Below are 19,898 nucleotides of genomic sequence, written 5' to 3'. Positions count from 1 at the left end.
GAGGGTTATCGTCTAAAAACCAACACCTTAACAACGTCTTTCATTCCAGTCCCAAAATTAAGGACTTGCAACTTCATCTGGATGTAAAACTTGGCGTACTTGTACTACAGAGTATTAGGGCCAAAAACAGTGTTCATTTGGGGAATAGAGTTGAAATTTCGAGATTAAAGTTGAAATACTACTTTGAGAAAAAAGTCAAAATGTGGAGATTACATTTCAAGCCAGACAACTGCCACATCTTCTATACCTGCTACGAAATGCCTCATGTAGATGAGTTAGTGAAACAACTTGATCAGCTGACTTAATGTGTATTGCGAAGTAAGCCTGAAACCTCTCCTCTGTTTCACAATTTAATTTTTAACTAACCTGTGACTGGCAGCAGGACAATACTATTATATTTACAGTAAAACCCTCTGTCATGTGCACTAACATTACATCCACGCAGTGGATAATTACATTCAGCCTTACTGGCAAAAGTCAATCTTAAGACCGGTGTGTAGGAGTTAATAGCACTGGATGCTAGCTCGCATTGATAATGTCATAGATGAAAGCAGATGATGTGAAGCCAGCAAGGTATCTTCAGAGAGAGGCTCAATTACTCAGCCTGGCGGGACCCCAGCCGCAGTCAGCCTCTCCAGTCTGTATGCCAAAGATTTTCCTCGTCCCCATTGAAAATCAGGCTGACAGACCAGAGTGTCCCAAAGTAAAAATAACTCACTTCGCTGACTTTAAAAACACAGACAAACAGACAGGGGATCTGAGCTGGAGAACGCAAACACTACTTCCACTTTGTTCAAGTAAAGGAGAAGATAAGGAATCAGAGAGATGATACCACAGTATTTCTACGTTTCTAGTAAAAAAAAAGAAAAAAAAAACAGATTTATGTAAGGAGGATATTAAAGGATATTTAAAGAAAATGAAATGAAATGGAAAAAACATTGAGAGCAGTCCATCTTACCTCCAGAGTGGGGGGGAGGGCCACAGAGCAAGACCACTCCTTGACCTTCACGAACCCTCACTGGACTTCTTCTCTGAGTCTTGAAATTCTCCAAGTCTGTTTACCACAACACAAAAGCAATAAAGCAAAAGTAATCATTTCATTTTTCATGAAAGCCATAAGCACACAAACACAACAAGTCTGGGTGTTTATAGAGCTAAAAAAAATAAAGAAATGCACTGCAACTCATATATGTGGTTGCTCAATAATTTCATATCTAGTTAGCGCACGGCAAGTGACCAGAGTTTAACGGTGTTATATGATATGCATGCCTGCTGTGAAATACTGGTGGTAGTTTTGCATAAATGCAGACATGGTTCTATAAAGTCCTAAACACTTCTGACTGGAGCAGAAAGCAATTCTTCAAGTATAAGTCACACATGAGTGAATTTAATTGGAACGGCGTATTATTATCACTTTCTGTGTTTCATCCACTGCACACAGACCAGCAACAATTAAATGACTAAGACTGAAACATCATTTGTATGGAGGCCGATTACTTGTTGACAACCTGCTGAGAGAAAGCAAATAGAGACAGCAATCCTTGAACACTTTGCCTTTTCTTGCCTGCTGCGGCTCTTGGAGATATCGCAGGCGTAGCAGCCAAATACGCAGCTGCCATATAATGACATAATCAAGACTGAATTCAAAAACAGGGCGAAAGAATGCAAAACTGACACCTCCTGTGTGCGAGCACAGTAGGATGAGCGTTCGCAAAATAAAAGCAGAGCGTGATCTTTTCAGACCTTGTGAATAAATGGAAAAATTGCATCCAGCAGAATGTTATCACAACTGAGAGCTTTTGTTTCGGTTCACAAATGATTTTATGAAAATCTCCTGTATGGCTTTCACAAATTAATTAGCAGATCATAACTTTTTTTTTTCATTTGGAACAGACAGGTTTAATGGATGCTTCGTGACCATCTTAAACTCAGGATGAGCTATGGTTGACAATTACATGCAACAACATTTAGGTTCTTTCTGGTCATCCAAGACATAAATACTACCACAAGCTGCTGAGGCAATCTAGAAAATATTATATTATATTATATTATATTATATTATATTATATTATATTAGGCAGTACACACTGTCATATTATATAAAAATAATAATTCATGCTAGTAATCACTGTAAAAATCCATAACAAAATAATAACTATAAGATATAATTTCACTGAATCTCTTCTTCTTCACATCTATTATCTATTTCACACTGAACAGAAACGAAACTTTTAAGACCATTGCAATTTAAAACACTGGTAAGCCTGGAAAAATGACCGTTTCTGGCTGATCTGAAAATACAAGTTTCATCTAATTTTATCGGCTTCACTGAATATATTGAGATTTAGTAGAATCTGAACAACACAACTTCACAGGCATGCTTTTTTCTCAGACTATACAATGAGATAATGGCTAGTGTCAGAATGAAAACATGCCTGTTGCATTAGCAAAGGCATTTGTTTAGGAGACTCAAGGTTAGTTAATCTTGTTTCAGGATGTAGGAATGCACACAAGAGTTATTAGGGGTTTTTTTTAGTGCAGGAACTGGACAAATGAAAATTTTAGTGATGTAGTGATTTTTTTAAATGGACGTGATTACAATCCATCATGAACAGGACATGAAAGTCATGTGGAGTTCAACACCTACATGAGTGCAGACATGAAGCCTTTTTTCACAGCAGACATTTTCAAAGTGTTCTGTCAGACCATCTCTCCCTTCTGCTACACCCAATATACACACAAAAGATCAAGAGCACTGGGATTACAACCAAAACCGTGAGAACATGGCCGCAGGATGCTATTCCGATGCTTCAGGACTGTTTCCACTGCACAGACTGGGATGTATTCAAGGTGCAGGACACTGACAATCGTGTCGCATTGGACAGTTACACCTCCACTGTCTTGGACTACATCTGTTTCTGTGTGGACAATGTAACAACTTGGAAATGATTCCGTGTGTTCCCTAATAATCCACCCTGGATGACACACGGAGTTTAACAACTTATTCGAACAAGGAACAACGCTTTCAAATCCGGGGACCAGGAGGCATAGAGTGCTGCCAGGGCCAACCTGAGAAGAGGCATCAAGACTGCCAAGCAGCAGCACAGGAGGCGTATCGAGGCCAGGTTTGAGAACAACACAAACCCAAGGCAGGTCTGGGAGGGCATCAGGGCTATCACGGACTACAAAAGGAGAACACCATCACCCTCAGCCGACAGTTCTACTCTGGCTGAGGATCTAAATCTCTTTTATGCCCGTTTTGACAGGGAGAACACCGACCCTGTCCTGTCCCCTCTCCCCTCAACCGACCCTGCTCCGGTCCTGAGCACTCATGAGCTGAGGCGTGTGTTCCGGAGCATTAACACCAGGAAGGCGGCCGGGCCGGATGGAGTGCTGGGCCGGGTGCTAAAAGACTGTGCTGCGGACCTGGCGGACGTCTTCACCTCTATATATAACACCTCGTTGTCCTGTTCACTGGTACCATCCTGTTTCAAAGCAGCAACCATCGTTCCCATCCCAAAACAGTCAAATGTCACATGTCTGAACGATTTCAGACCTGTGGCACTCACCCCCATTCCCGCCAAATGCCTGGAGAGACTGGTCATTAAACACATCAGAGCTGCTTTTCCACCATCCCTGGACCATCCCCATCGCACCAGTTTGCATACAGGGAGAACCGGTCAACCGAGGATGCGATCGCCACAGTGCTGCACACATTACTGAAGCACTTGGAACACAGGAACACCTATGCACGGCTCCTCTTTGTAGACTACAGCTCGGCTTTTAATACCATCCGGCCATACAAACTCCGTCCCAAACTCCACCAACTGGGACTTAACTCCTCTCTGTGCAACTGGATTGTGGACTTCCTCACTAACCGCAGACAGAGTGTCAGAGTGGGTAAGAACACCTCTTCCACCCTTGTGGTCAACACCGGTGCCCCTCAGGGGTGTGTTCTGAGCCCTCTGCTATACACTCTCTTCACCCATGACTGTATTTCCTCCTGCGCGTCCAATCTCATTGTTAAGTTTGCAGATGACACTACAGTGCTCGGACTTATATCCAACAATGATGAGACAAACTATAGGACAGAGGTGCAACAACTAGAGTCATGGTGCCACGACAATAACTTGGTCTTAAACACCAAAAAGACCAAGGAGATCATTGTAGATTTCCGGAAGAGGGGTCATAACAACCATCTGCCTCTCTTCATTGGCAGTGAGGCGGTGGAGAGGGTGAGCAGTTTTAAATTCTTGGGGGTAACTGTGACCGAGGACCTGTCCTGGGGCAACCATATCACCTCAGTTGTACGGAAGGCCCAACAGCGCCTCTACTACCTGAGGAGACTGCGGAGCGCACACATTCCCAGATCTCTGATGTTGAACTTCTACAACTGTGCCATCAGCAGCGTTCTGATGTATGGATTTCTAGTGTGGTTCCCCAGCTGCACCAAGGCCGATCAGCAAGCACTCCAGCGGGTGGTGAAAGAAGCTGGCAGAATTATTGGAACAAGTCTGCCAGAGATCAGTAATATCTTCCCCACTCGCTGTCTGAGGAGGGTGCACAGTATCCTGTGGGACCAACATCACCCTGCGCGCCACCTTTTCCATCTGCTGCCCTCAGGGAGAAGGTACAGGTCTATACAGGCCAGAACATCCAGACTGGCCAACAGCCTGTATCCACAGGCTGTGAGGCTCCTGAACTCTCTGCCCCCCTCTCACGGACAATAACCATATCCAACTTCTTAATAGCAATGAACTGGTCTGCATTGGTGCATCATATCTTTATTCTCTTCCCCCTCCTGCCCCCCCCCCCCCTCTTTCTTAAATAGATAACTATCATATCTGATATCATATCTCACAGTACAATAATATTGAATGGGTTGCATTGTTGTATTTTGTCATGTTTCTCAGGTCTTTGTCTGAATTTCTACGAACATTATTGCTAAGGATTGTCTTATTGCATTGGAGTCACACTGGGTTAAATATGTACACTTGGGTTTTAAGGGGTATTTATTATTTTCTTCTTTTTTTGGGGTTGTATGGAAGCCCCAAACGCAATTTCATTGTTCTTGACAATGACAATAAATAAATAAATACTAAATACCAAAACATGGCACAGTGTAAGAACGACTGACCGCGAGCAAAAGAAGGATCCTGATAGATATAACAGTTTTTATGATTTACACCCATGGTTCTCGTAGGGATGATTATCATTCTTAAGACGACAGCGCTAGCAAGCTGAAAAGCAAGGAGCAAAACTTTTACATCTACCTAAACTTCCTACATTATTATAGTGAGAAAGGTAACCAACTATCTGATGACATTTAAAGCTAGATCTGCTCTGATAGCCTCACAGCAGGAGCAGGAGCTTTTAAACCTGCTCTATGTGTGCTGTTTGCACGTACTCACGTACCCTGTGTTTCTGGGTGTTGATTCTTCCAGACATGCTCAGTAGGTTAGGCTCTATTTAGGCCAGAGGTGTGAGTCTGTCTCTGTGTAATTGACTTCACCCTGCCTTTCATCCATTGTCAGCTAGGATATGCTCCAGCTGATCATTCAGAGGATAAAGGTACAATTAATGGATGTTGGATGCCCTGCCAGAGCCACTACCACTGCTGGACTGGACAGTGTATCACAGCAACTTCATTTGCAAATACTTTGAATGATTTGATGCAGTTAATAGTGTGAGGAATCACACATTATTAAAGATAAGAAATATTATAATTATAAAAATTATAACACCCTGTGGACTTGCAATGATATTAAACAAAATGAGCCGTTTTCCTTATAGTTCCTATAATACAACTTTTCGAAATCTTTATTCTCCCACGTCGTAGGGCTTTATTAGAGCACAGCAAGTAATAATGTACCTTTAGGAACTTTTCCCCCCTAAATTCTCTAAAAGTAATGATGAAAATTAAAAATAACATTTTATGGTAATGTCCCGATCACTATAAAATGTAGGTGCAAAACTCTTTCTCCTTTGTAAAGCAGTTTAAATTTCTTTTTCTGAAAGAAGATGTGAAATGTTCGAAACGCACTAGTGTGTCACTTTTCTTGTCAATCTAACTGTGATTTAATTTACTGGCTACACAACGCTAAAAAAAGAACTACTTACTGCATTCACATTGTTAAGAAAATAGTTGCAAGGCTGTAACTGTTGCAAGTATGGTGGATATATAAATATATTCTATTTATTTATAATACTATGTTTCAAAAATTTCTGGGCTCATACATTAGGAAAAAAAAACAGAGGTGCTCAGCTCACACTGGGAGTGAGTCTGTCCTGATCAGTATTCCTTTGGTGTATAGCGGGGCATAAATGAGCTAGACGCACTAAAAGCCAACAATGCCTGACAACCCAAGCTGTTCGGCACCACGTGCATCATCTTATCAAGCCCATCACACTGCACCTCCTTTTGCTTCTCCGTGGCAGGGTTCAGGCTATTTGGAGTGTTTTCAGATCCATGAAATTGGATATGAATTTGCATTTTTGGGCTAACTCTTTCAATGTGACCCATTGTAATGAACAAGAGGAAATTATAGAGAAACCAAAAAGTGAAACTACTCTGTCAGAACTGCAGCTCAATTTTTTTCCCCAGCCATTAGACAAAAGGCATAACAGAGTTTTTATTGTCAGAGAAATTGCACCTACCACCTCACACCTGGATTTAGGATTGCAGTAACAAATGTCACATGTGATGCTGGCAGCAAATGTGTCACCCATTTTGCATTTTGACAACAAAGAGCATCTTTAAACTTCTGGAAGACTAAGATGAAATGTCGAGGTAAGATAAAATCCTATTAGCTAACACAATAGTATATGTGATGCAAAGCCATAACATAATGATGTGCCTTGCCAAGATTACTGTTTTTTTTTAAAATCTTGTTAATGTTGGAGAAAAGATTGAAAAAGGGCGGATTAGTGTTTCCTGGTTAAAGTTCCAGATTAGTACATTCAGTGGAGTTTGGCATCACTACCATGTATGAGTCTAGCCAGGTAATAAGTTTGATGTCAAGCTATAAAAATATTATACTGTGTTACCATTTCTCAGCCCATTTATTTACTTTTTAGCACTGCCATTAACATTTAGTTGTTTTTGATGCAATAAATAATATGCTATGTAATTACAGCTTCACACTACAGTAAATAGTTTTATACTGTATGATTTTCTGTTGAAGAATGAAAAAACAGAGCGACTAAAAAATTATTTCAACTGTAGAAAGATGGGTTACTCATCAGTATAAATTCTTTCTATCTAGTTGCTAAATAATAAGTGTTCAACTATCTTGCAGACAATGAATTGCAAGTTACCAATGAGGAAACCAAATAAATAACTAACTGCGATGACCACTGCTGTGAAACCGTCATCTTCTCTCATTTTGTCTGCGTCTTTTCTTGCCTCCCCTCCAATCTCTGTTCTCAGAGAAGAATCATTGAGTAAAACCCTAACAGCGTGTGATGCATGACATTTAAGGAGTGATAAACATCAAAGGAGCCTATTTCTCACCGCTGGTGTCTCTTGACAAGTACAACTGTTAAGTGCACATGGCCTTTCTTCTGCAAAAAGAAAAAAAAAGAAAAAAAAAAGAAAGTCTTAATTTTCACCCTTGTCAAAAGCAGTGAAGAAGCCACAGAGCTGATGGAAATAAGAGGAGCAAACAAAAGAAAGACACGGAAATCTTAGAAGCTCAGAGAAGCTGTGAGACTGTGTCCTCACTTTTTTTGAAAAGTGGCAGCACAAAGAAAGGACTGTGAGAAAGTATGAAACTGTTCCATGGGTTTCCAGTTATACTGGCAGAGAAAACATGTAGTGATTAGTGTAACTAGTTGCCTCATAAATATGAAATTACGGTCACAGTTTTGCAGAACAGTATGATGTCACAGTGACATTGAACTATTAAGGCTATTCACTCCATCGACATATTCAATTACACGTCTGTGTGAAAAAGTAATTAGAAAATTCATTCTTGGCGCGGCTTTTTTTTAAGGTCAGACAGGAAAGCAAGCCAGGTGGAAGCGAAGGTCTGCTTTGTGCCCAGACCATAAAAAAGGAGAGCTATACAGCATCAATAAATTGCTAAGATTTACACTGCTAAGATAAGCTGTTACTGCTGCACAGAATGGTGCAGAAATGGTGCAAAGCCCAGGAAGACAGGCTGTAAGGAAAGTCATTGTTAACTAAGACTGTTTGAGAAGACTGCTCAAAATCACTGCGCCGCTAGCTTACGTAGCATTGCCTTTATGCCACAGGTGGGCTGCCATTTACATGTGGCTCCATTATTTAGGCTTAGTGATTGTATGTGTGAGATTGCTGGTTTGTATAAGCACAGGGGAAGGTGACCTTTGGGTAAACGCATCAGTCTATTTCAAGCGAGGAAGCTGCACATACTTAAATAACTTGACAGACACCTTGATCTCCGAGAACCCCATTCTAATCAATTCATGCTTGAGTTTAAGGAAACATCTGTCACAGATGTGATGAAATTCGCTGCAAGTGCTTCTAAGAATAGGATAAAGTGGGGTCACAGAGACCTTGAGCTTTGGCCACAAAATCTAGGAACTTCATACTTGAGTACAAATTAAACTTTATGATAAAACTTGAAGAAATTCCCTGAAAGACTCAAAAGATATTGCCCCGATGGACAGCCTAAAGACAACTCCGGTCAGGGTTATCTCCATGAAGGAGGCATTAAAATAATCATGTCGTATGCAATTACAGACGTGAATCTGCTCAGAAATCACAGGCACCGAGATACAAGGGAAATACATCCTAGATTGCGGTCATAAATACAGCTATTTCACCCTTCATTAAACACTGTGTTACCCTTGTGGCTCTATAAGCAGCAAAGAATCTAGGCAGCACCATGTTCCGTCTTCAGGACACACATTCAATACACTTTGCTTCGTTTGCAGGCCTTGCAATCTGTTATATAACGTTGCATCTTGCATCAGTGGAAATCCTTTCACTTACATAAAAAAAAAACATCCCTTGGGGATTAAGAAACTTAATCTGGCTCGATCACCAACTAAATTATTCCTTCCAGCACTCCCAGCAGGCAAGCAGAACCTTTTAAACGTGAACTGTGTATTGTCAACAGGATCAGGACCCTTTTCTACTTTTAGAGATTTAAGCCCCTACCAGATGGTAACAGAAACTGTTACATCATCCATCTTTCAAAGGATTAAAAATGTAGGCCAGCTCAATTATTATATATGCAATAAACTTCCATGAAATACAAATTTGATGATATTAGAACCATTAGATGGTGCAAATCTAAGACTTTAATCTTGTTCACCAACAACAAAGACTGATTGCATTGTTAAAGAGAGCAAAATATTCAATTAGGAGAACTCTGCCGTCACTGTTCTGGATTTGTTTCAGCGGCAGTGCCTTAAAGCTCTGTGTGCAACGTTTATCTTTATATTCACTCTGTTCACGCCATTACCTGGTCTTTGTCTGCTGAAGTTATTAGAAGAAGGAGTGCAATCCCCTTGATTTCTGAGAAAGCATTTTCAGCAATTCTGAGTCACAGTCTGTTACAAATGACATGATGCTGACTTTCATAACAGACTGCTCCTCTGTGAATGATTCCCTTGACCTGAAACCCACTCAATCACACAGCACACTTAATTAAGTTAAACCAAGAGCAATAAATAAGATGTACGACACATCACCACTGATGCTTGTCCTCATCCGTTGACAAAAGCAGCAGGTCTCAGGTCAGGCCCGGGCGATGGATGAGACCAATAACAATGACATACAGTTCAAGCCTGTCCCCAAAAATTGATAGGAAATGTGAATATGATCAACAGCCCACTGGCAACTCAGCACACAGATTTGCTCTATATGCTGAAGATTTAATGCTGCTTTGCGACAAAGAATTGCCAAATAGTTGCAAGATGAATATCTCTGGTGCTCTCCCGCCAAGAATCATCACTGTGTCTACTGTGGCAGAGAAACAGACATCAGAATCCAATCTAGCCGCACCATCTGTTCCCAGATATCAGGGTTGTCATTTGATATGGGCTGCCCATCAAGAGTGGAGGACTCAAGTTCATCTTGCCACGAGAGATGCCTTAGACTGTGGTCTTATAAAATGTGATGGATAAAAGCCGTAAAGAATCAGCTATAAGGGATCTGTCAAAGCCCACAACGCGACTGCAGTCTTCATCACAGCAGTGTGAGAAGTTTAGAAACACCTAGCAGAGTAAACACTAGCACTGGAGCTTTAATCAGGGTCAAAGGATTCAATCATGAAAGGACATAAAAAAAATGGCCCATTCATTTGGGTTTTCAATTAATAATTTCAACATTATGAGCCTGCTGTCTCTTGTTGCTGGCTGTTTTTGTTAAAAAAGCTCAGGTCTGCCAACAAACAATTTCCAGAGAACTCTACTGGGGCATTATACTTTTCAGTGAACCGCAGGGTCTGATGTTCAATGAAGCTTTTACTTTTCTAAGGCAGAATAGACTGAACTAAACTCAAATGAAGTGAAGTCAAATCTGAGTGACCTTAACACAACAGAAGAGAAACAATAAAAGACTAAAGAATATAAACTGTTGACAAATGCTGAATTAAAGGCTTTGTTGGACGTAACCATGCCAAAGTTGCACCCGGTATCCTGCAGCTTTCTTATAAAAGTACTCTACCAAGGAGTGCACTTCTACTCACAGTATATATGCCATACTCACAAGGGTGTTATAGGATCAACAAGCAGGACCGGCTAAATTACCTTTTTCAATCTACGTTCTCTTATTAACTGTGAAAATAGCACCTACATTACTCACAGCAAATCCTGATTGCCAGATTCAGCTGCAATGTTTGGGCAGAATCCAAATTGTAGTCTTCAGATCCAACCTCCACTGAGTGAAACGACTGGCAAATCCGGACACGAAAAAAAACTGCGAATATACTTACATGCAACATGAAGGCTGGCCTCTCTGCTCACGATGGTGCCGAAAGAGTTCGATGCCATGCACTGGTAGATGCCGACGTCCTCCTGTTTATTAAGATGTGCGATGTGTAAGTTTCCTCCCATGAGAGAGTAACGAGACCCCGGTCTGGGCGTGATGAAAGAGTCGTTTAGCTTCCACCTGTGAATGCAAGCGCACGACGCATCACAAAACCCTTTGTAAAATAATTTGATCTGCATAATAATGTCATGCACATAAGAAGAGTGTCTGGTGATAAGATTATGATAAAGTCACAGACTGTTAGGGATTCAGAAACAAAGCCATATGCATCCATTTAATTCATACTGGATTAAATAAATATTAAAAGAAATGACAGTGACTGATGTTTGCTGCAGGAAACCTGAATAAATATACTTAAATGAGAAGCAATCATCAACAGTTATTTCAAACAGCTGTTTATTTCTATGTCTTTCAGTTCAAATGCTTCATGATCATTTTTTTTCTATTCCATTTATTCCACAAGGAACATGATCGACTTTCAATATTTAAAATCTTTGGGCGACTTAAGTTGATTTGCATAATTAAGGTTTATGTACTAAGAAACCTGTCGAGTTCATGATGCATCACATGACCATTACCTCCTCAATGATTGCAAAGACTTCGAGGTTAAGTTTCCATTAAGAGTATCCCCTAAATGTTCTACAATCGATGTTTTGCAAAAAAAAAAAACAGACCCAAAGGATAAAATTGTTCCACTCTGTTTCATAGCTACTTTTACATTTAGATAAATGTGGTCAGTTTAAGAGTTGATGATGATGGTTTTTGCCTTATAGTCAGCCAATGCTAGTGTACACAGGGCACTTAGAGTCAGGAGAATAACTGAGAAAAATAGGTATTAAAAAATTCTAATAATGCAGAATTGCAGATTTGATTAGATGATCACAGCTCGCAGAAAGAAGGAAGTTTGAGGTTTCTATTTTAGACTTTCTTGCTACGGACAGTGTTAAGGATTAAGGCAAACGGAGAGAGGGACACCACTGAAGGAGCGAGGGAACGGGGCCATATGCAGCAGTGCGGCGTTCACCAGCAGATATGTTGGCTGGACTGATTAAACGATTTGTTTTGCAGCTAGAACAGAAGTCCAGATGACACAAATTTAGGGGCCACGTGACATCGTGATAGCTTGGTAGTTATAGACAAGTTAATTTGTCCTTGATACCTTGAAACAAACTTTCAACATGTGGCATCTTGAACCTCACGCTAAATCAAAACCACCGCTAGCTGGCACACGACAATAACAGGCCGTAACAATGCCCCCGATATGTCTGTCTAAATATCAGCCCCATCATCAAAAGAGATATCACAGCAGCTGTCATCAATCTGGAAATCAGTTACTGATGTGGTGTACCAACTGCCACAGTTGGTGGCACCTGCTATAATTAAAGAACTAATTAAAACAAAATTTGATTTTATGTGAATCCAGGCGTGCCCTCAGAACTTAAACTAAGAAGGGCAGAACAATTTGCAGATCTGAACTCGTAAACAAGTTTTCGTTTAAAAACTAAAATGACCAATTGCTTATTAAGTATTCCAGCCGATCCAAGTGATAACATCTTGTACATTCATTTCAATTTGTATCCATTAGGCATAACACCAAGGATCTTCAAGCTACATTAACGCCCGCATATGCTTATGTATGAGGGATCATTTTGAGCTATTACACATTAAATGCTTGGTTTTTGCGATTTGTATTTAATTACCCTGCCAGAAAACAGCTATGTAGCCCCATTTGATAGATTATAAATTAATAGCTTATGCGCTTGATGCACTTTAAAGTAAATCATTGCTTCTCATTTATTTTAATTTGTCAACATTTTAGAACTGTGCATTAATTTTTTTTTTAGCACTGGGACTCCTCAGCTACACAGGGTATGTGTACTGAACAAAGACAACCTGCAGCAACTGTTTACTGCACCTCAATCCGTCAAGTGATTTGCATCATGTTTATCATAGTGATAACCTCAGATCAGATGCCCCGTGGCAGTGTCTGTGCATCTTTACCAGTGGGACTGTAAAGAAAGCCTACAGCAGAAAGACAGTTTCTGTCATATTATTCCTATTGTGTGAAAGAAACTCCATTAATGTGTCGCTCTATCACCCAGTCTCAACAATGACATCAGAGAGGTGGTGCTTGACTCTCTTGATCTTTTCACTGGTCAGGGATAGCAACGACAGGAAGCTCTTTCACTGAACTGTATAGATCAATGTCAAGCTGTCAATGGTAAATGGACTGATTCTTATATAGTGCTTTCCTATTCTCCTGAAGCTCCCAAAGCGCTTTACACAACATGCCTTATTCACTCAATCATACAAGCACTTTTTCTATGCTCAAGTGTTTTTTTTGTCTAACATTCACACACATTCAGACACCAGTGGATGCATTGGAGAGCAAGTTGGAATCAGTATCTCAAGGATATTTGGCATGCAGACTACAACCACAAACCTTCTGCAGATTGTAGCTTCTACCTTCAGTCTACCTCCTGAGCTACAGCCACCCCAGAGCAAATATACAAAACACCTGCAACTAAGGGCAGTTAATTAATAATTAATAATTTACAAAGAATGAGCAATGACATCAAATCAGTTTTATTAAGGCGATAAATCCTTTTACCATAGATTAATATAAGCCTTATTATTAATGTTATGTTGCTTTTGAAGTGAACTATTTGAATGACAAAATAGAGCAGCCAACACTCGTGTGCTTGGTTAACAAGCTGCATTTATAAACTGTATGGCTGTGATGCAAGGACCTCTTAATTAGGGCTAAGTAACAGATTAATAGAATTTCACTTACCCAAAGTGGAACATAGAAATGGTTTTTCTATTAGATTCTATTAAAAAGGCTCCAACAGGCACAAACAGCACAAAAATACAAGCGGTCCAACTCAGTTACTGGAATTTACTGGAATTAGGGGAGATGAAGCTTAGGAAACTGTAATAAGCCTGTACTGGCTGTGACTGAGAGAGACACAAATGTGTTATTGCAGGAGGCAAGCATCTACAAATCACAGTGGTCACAGTTTATAAAAATAAAAAAAATATCCATACTGTACAGTTTTTAAGAAAATTTCTGGCTACCTTTTCCGTCTCTGGAATATTACTTGGGAAGCATGCATAAAGCCATGTCTGCAGCTGTTACCTGTAGAAAGGAGGTGGGTGTCCCTGGGCCTCACAGCTAAACACCACCTCCCTGCGACTTTCGCCAGAACGAATGGGAAACACCACACTGCCAGGTTGTTTGGTAAACATGGGCCTCAGCAGGACTCCGCTTCCTGGGTGAAGAACCAACAAAACTAGATCAGCTTTGATGTCCTGCTAAACTGAAAACCACTTTGCACAGGGTTTTTTTTTTTCTGCAAGCAAGTGGATATTGAAGTCCTAGCGAGGGAGCGAGGGAGGAAAATTCTACGCAGGAGAAGCATAAACAGTACGCATTTCATGCATGGATCTTTCGATCATGTGAGTAGAACTTGCTTGATCCCTGCAGTACTGCATAATCAGCTGGTAACCTTCATAAAACTTTAATGCAAACATCTGAAGGTACAGACTTGTCAAAAACAAACCACACTGCCACCACACTTAAATTTAATTTAAACCCTTCAAACCTATTGCAGCCTTCCCAGGGGATGTCAGCCAATAAAAGATCTGAAGTAAAATGCCATAACAAACACTTAATTTGAATCTTTCTCTCTCATTTGACATGTCAAATTGTACCCTCGTAACTTAAAGTAAAAGACTCTCTGATTTCCAAAGTTGAGAGGGAGGAAATATTTGAGGGTGTGAGTGTGCTTTTACACATCACCTTGAATTACACTTTAAAGTATTTGTGCACTAATGCACTGTGTTGATGGTGGAGAACTGTTACAATACTCATTCCTTATGTGTTGCTTTATATGGACGAAACACCCAATACATATATATTAATTACAACAGTGTATTTAAATTCCTGGAGTGATAATAGAGAACCTTGATTAAAAAAAAATTTAATACAAGAACAAAAAACATAGACAACAAGGACAGGAGCATGTGTGACATTCGTTTCCTGGTTAATTACTAAGGTACAACAGAGATTACATGTTATTCATCAAAAGCATAAGAGTGATTCCTGTGGTAGTCAGTGCTTCATTACAATAAACATTTCTTTTTAAGGTGGAAGGGGAATTCATTTGTGTTTACCACAAAGCATTTGCATTTCAGTAATGGCACAGAAGTTGGAATATTTCATCATTAGGGCAACTAATCTGTATGAGAGACAGGTATCATCCTCGCGTCTCTGGAGTCCTGGGAGTACTCAAGATTCAAAATAACTCTCTGAAAGGGTGGAGATGTTTGACAAGGGACGTCATTGTTCCTTTCTGCAAGCATAACCCTTCAAGAAAGTTACACAGAACAAAAGGCTGTCTAATTATAATCTTTGTTACATGTAGCATGTCCCTCAAAGCAGAAAGGAGAGATGAATGATTACTAGAAGATCCTTATTGTGCAGCCTTTATTAAAATAAAATTGCACGGGAACTTGAAAGGAAGACAAACATGAGATGAATCATTTGGCTTATTAAAGTGACTATAAAGGATAAGAAAGTTTAGCAGTTTACATTTAAGAGTAAAATCCCACATTTTTAATATCTGTAATATTCTGAATATTTATAATTGTGCTATTTGTGTATAGTACAGCTATTTCTTATATTTTGTAACTTTGTAATATATTTTATTATTTAATTTACTTCAGTCTGTTACTGTTTGTATTGTCTTGTAACAATCGTAACCACATAATTTCCTTAAGGATTAATAAAGTATTATGATTCTGATTTCAATAAGATAAACATTTATCTTCAACATATGTCTTAAGCCACCTCACATTTCTTTGAATTTGCAAGGAAAATGGGAAATGGATGAAGTAATTTACTAAAGCATGTGCAAACATCCTTGGAGCTTGAAAGCCAACTGCATTTTTAAATATAGCATGAAATCTCTTAAGCAAACTTTCTTGTAACTTGCATAAACAGTCTTCAGGAATATCTTTCCAGATTTCTTCTTCTTTGGATGCTTTTTGTTCTCTTCTCAGTCACGATGATCCTATACTGTTTCAATAATGTTCAGGTCTAGGCTCTGGGGAGGCCAGCCCAGTGTTCTTCTTTGTGTTTTTCTATCCAAGTCCGCTTTTACTCCACTGTTAGTGTGTTGACACTTTTTTCCTAATCCCATCAATTATGACAAGATCCTCAACAACACTGGCTGAAATGCAGCCCCATATCATAACAGAGCCTCCACCATGTGTCACAGATGGCTGCAGGCACTCACTGTCGTACCTCTCTCCTCACCTCCCTACATGTTGACAACGATTTGAATCAAATTTTTCAAATTTGATTCATAATTTAATCAAACCTGTTGCGACTGATTTTCAGTTTAGTTCCCATGTAACATCTCACCTGTTTCTCCTGGTTTCGCTTCCTTAAGAATCGCCTCTCAACTGTCACCTTTCCACTGAGACCATTTCTGTTAAGGCTTCAGTGAACAGTAGATGGATCAACCGATGGGGCGGAATTTATTGTCCTATTTCTTAAGGACATGATTTCCAAATACTGTTCATCTGCTGTAGATGTTTGGGGTTTTTGGGTTGTTGTTTTTTTAAGTATGCCACTTCTTTTTCTGTCCTCCACTTATCCAGTTTCCTCATTTTTTTAAAGTACACTTTGCACACCATGGCGAGATATGACAAAATTTCGACCAATAGCTCTTTGAAAATCACCTTGTTCGTGTAAAAAAATATTTTATGTCTGTCAAACTGTGTTATCTTTGGCATTTTTTATACATTCAACTGTTTTTGTGACAGGCTGCTAGTATTAAAGTTGCTAAAGATACCATTTAAAAAATATTCTTTGCTCAGTTGTCTGTTATGTGTGGACATAGCATTGGTTCATAAATTGAGTTGGATGCCTTTTTCTCTTTGATTGATTCAGAGGTCAGTGTTAAGTGATTTAATAAACAAACAAAATTATTCTTCTGAATCATTTCAGGTACAAGGACTGGACTGAAAATGAGTGAAAAAGCAACAAAGGAAAACTCTGAAAGACCTTCACAAAGGCCAGAGAACTTGTTTAACACCAGTTTAAAAATTGAAAGAAGGTCTGGCTCTTTGGGACTACAATACAAAGAATTGGAGGGTGCCTCCAGACTTTTGCACAGTACTGTATGTTTGGTTATGGTGCTAAACTTACCTGATCGTTGCCAGCACCATGGCAACTGTTATTAAAAGGGTGAATAAGAATAATGAGAAGGGATTGAGTTCCTGGGGCTGTGCCTAGGGGGCTCAGTTCAAACTGATGCAAACTCTCTGAAACTCTTTCGTTGCCTTAACGGGAATGAAAGCAAGATGCGGTAGGGAATGCAGAATGACTGTCAAGCTTGCTTTCTGGTAATCGAACATTAAGGTTCTACACGCTACACCAGTCTGAAATCCACAGGCCCAAGAAATCAGTGAGAAATTTCTTTTCTTCCCAGGAAGGCGTTATTTTGGAGGTATACTTGCTGGCCTAAAAAGAGAACAGATACATATTGCAAAGACATATGGACATCTTGACATCTGGACAACAGAAAGTTTTCAATTTAAAATCAGTACTGACACTCTGGTTGACAGACTGTTACGCCTTGTAAGACATAAAAAAAAAAGTCAAAGTCATGCTAAAACCAGGCTGTCAAAATCTGATAGCAGGTCCAACACCAAGACCCATAAAATACAGAAAGTAAAAAGATAAAAGTTCTCTATCAGAGAAGCGCAGTGATCCAGAATCCTAACAGGAAGTTGGCTGGGGAATGCCGCAGGATAAAGCTGGAGGTCATTATGAAATAAGCCGGCTTTGCTCATATCTGTCACCTGCTGCCAGATGGTGATACGCGCGTGTTTTCTAAGACTCCTCAGACAACACAAGACTCAGCATCGGAGCAAAAGTGGAAGGCAGAGAGAGCTGTTTCAGAGGCTGAAATAAAAACTAATCTCAAATTCAATACTAGCTGACAGCAAATGAATTCCTCCAGCTTACCTCAGCATGAATAAATAGGCATATGGGGAGTCAGCTGTGGGGGAGGTATCGGCCGTTTGTGAGGCCCCAAATCCATTAGTTTCAGCTCAGGGTTTTATGCATCAAATAAAAAAAAAAATGAAAAAAAGCCAATCTTGCTTTTTAAGGCATCTTCCCCGCTGTCCAGGCCGATAAGGTACATCTTTAAGGTCTGTCATTTAGGAACAGCAAATGCTACTCAGTTTGGTTCAGGTTATTTCAAGCACAGTATGAGTTTGATCAAATCTTATTCAAAGGCTTGAAAAATGTGGTAGTCTTTTTTTTAATTCATGAAAAACCGAAATATTGAACTATAAAGAATAAAACAATTAGAAACTTCACTAGAAAAGAGAGGGAAAATTAACACAGTCTTGTGATTCAAGTGCTACAAACTTACAGAGAAATACTGCAAATACATAAAAAGAAAAACAGGAGTTAACAGAGCTAATAAAAAAATGTGCCAGCCAATACTGCTGTGACTATCAGCTGGGGTGTGCTGTGCTGTGCTGCATTTTCACTTACACTGTCTTTGTAAGAGAAATGTGACATGAATGTTCCAACCATGTCACCACATCTTCTAGCAAATCAAAGCTACTGCATCTCAAATGCAATATCACCAATTGCACCAAGTGTTTCCAGAGCTGTGTACACTGGGGAAACAGAATTGATTAGGTCCAAGCCCATATACGGGAGTAACAAATTAAAGTTATTTCTTTGTTGTTCTCTGTTGTATATTGAATGTCTACATAAAGACAGGTATATATTGTTTTGAGAAGGATATTTTCATCTAGTTTAATCAAGTTTCCTCCTGTACATGAGTAAGAAGGTCATTTGTCAACCATCAGATGTCAAGATATAGTAATAGGGATATTTATTATAAATGTGTAGAATGTTTTTAACCACAGCCATGAATGCCTGACCATTTTTGGTTTTAATTTTCGTCAATGTAGTATAGATTTCTTTCTTTCTCTACAGACTAAAAACCTAATATACAGTGATAACCCATATGGAAAAGATATATATAAATCTTATAAAGTTTGTATCTGTCTTGTGTGAAAACAGGTATAAGATCCCTTGAAGAATTATATAATGAAACTTGTATGTTTTGGAAACTTACTAAAACAATATATGAAAGTAATGACAAAGTGGCCACTTTCATGAGTAAATCATATACGTTTTTACTATTTCTTTTCCATATAGGAATATAGTGTGAAATCTGTGTAAAATATTGTATTTGTCTTGTTTATGATTGCATACGCTCTAATTAAACTACGCTATATGAGTCAGTTATGACAAAGAAATCCCTGAAAATAAATGACTGGGGAAAACAATCATTTTCATTCATTCTTTCAAATAAAAACTAATTTGATGATAATTTAAGAACATAAGTACAATTGCATCTTTGCTGCTACACAAGGTAACAAACATAAGCTGTTTACATTCATGCACAGGAATGCTGACATGCTGTGACGCAAAAAGTAAAGTCAATGTCTGCTCACAGCAGTTCTCCAAGCTACTGTTTTTCTTCCATCGCAGATATATATTACTGGTAATGTATTTATAAGATGCATGTAAAAAGAGGGAGGGTTGATGTGATCCAGTTATCAGGGAGTCATACAGCTTAGCCTCACTAAAGTTTTATTCCAGGGTGATGCAAAGGAGGCTTCAACTGACTGTCAAGCTGTGGGCTCAGGAGAAGCAGCAGCCATGGAACAGTGGGCTCTTTTACACTGTGGGAAGTTTTGTGAGGAGTGCTACAACTATATCCACCCTGGGAAACTTGTGAGTGGCATGAGGTATTGCTGACACTGATATGACCCCACTCTAGGGCTGTGCGATATGACCAAAATCTCATATCCC

The 19,898-nt window shown here is 39.4% G+C and overlaps 1 protein-coding gene across 1 annotated transcript in view; it reads right to left on the bottom strand.

Moving 5' to 3' along the window:
* The window catches only part of cntn3a.1 (contactin 3a, tandem duplicate 1), a 136,435-nt gene that overhangs the window by 46,322 nt on the left and 70,215 nt on the right, over nt 1-19,898 (bottom strand). Inside the window, exons 2-6 of the mRNA XM_085344978.1 lie at nt 17,199-17,223; nt 16,290-16,305; nt 14,121-14,253; nt 10,926-11,101; nt 959-1,054 (exon numbers count right to left, since the gene is read on the bottom strand). Coding sequence (XP_085201104.1) covers nt 959-1,054; nt 10,926-11,101; nt 14,121-14,253; nt 16,290-16,305; nt 17,199-17,223 — 446 coding nt within the window. The remainder of the gene's footprint in view (nt 1-958; nt 1,055-10,925; nt 11,102-14,120; nt 14,254-16,289; nt 16,306-17,198; nt 17,224-19,898) is intronic.

This window comes from Diplotaxodon limnothrissa, linkage group LG20 (assembly GCF_057381915.1).
Source record: "Diplotaxodon limnothrissa isolate DT_005_m linkage group LG20, D_limnothrissa_male_GT1.1, whole genome shotgun sequence".
NCBI lineage: Eukaryota > Metazoa > Chordata > Actinopteri > Cichliformes > Cichlidae > Diplotaxodon > Diplotaxodon limnothrissa.
This window is presented reverse-complemented; position numbering and strand designations above follow the sequence as displayed.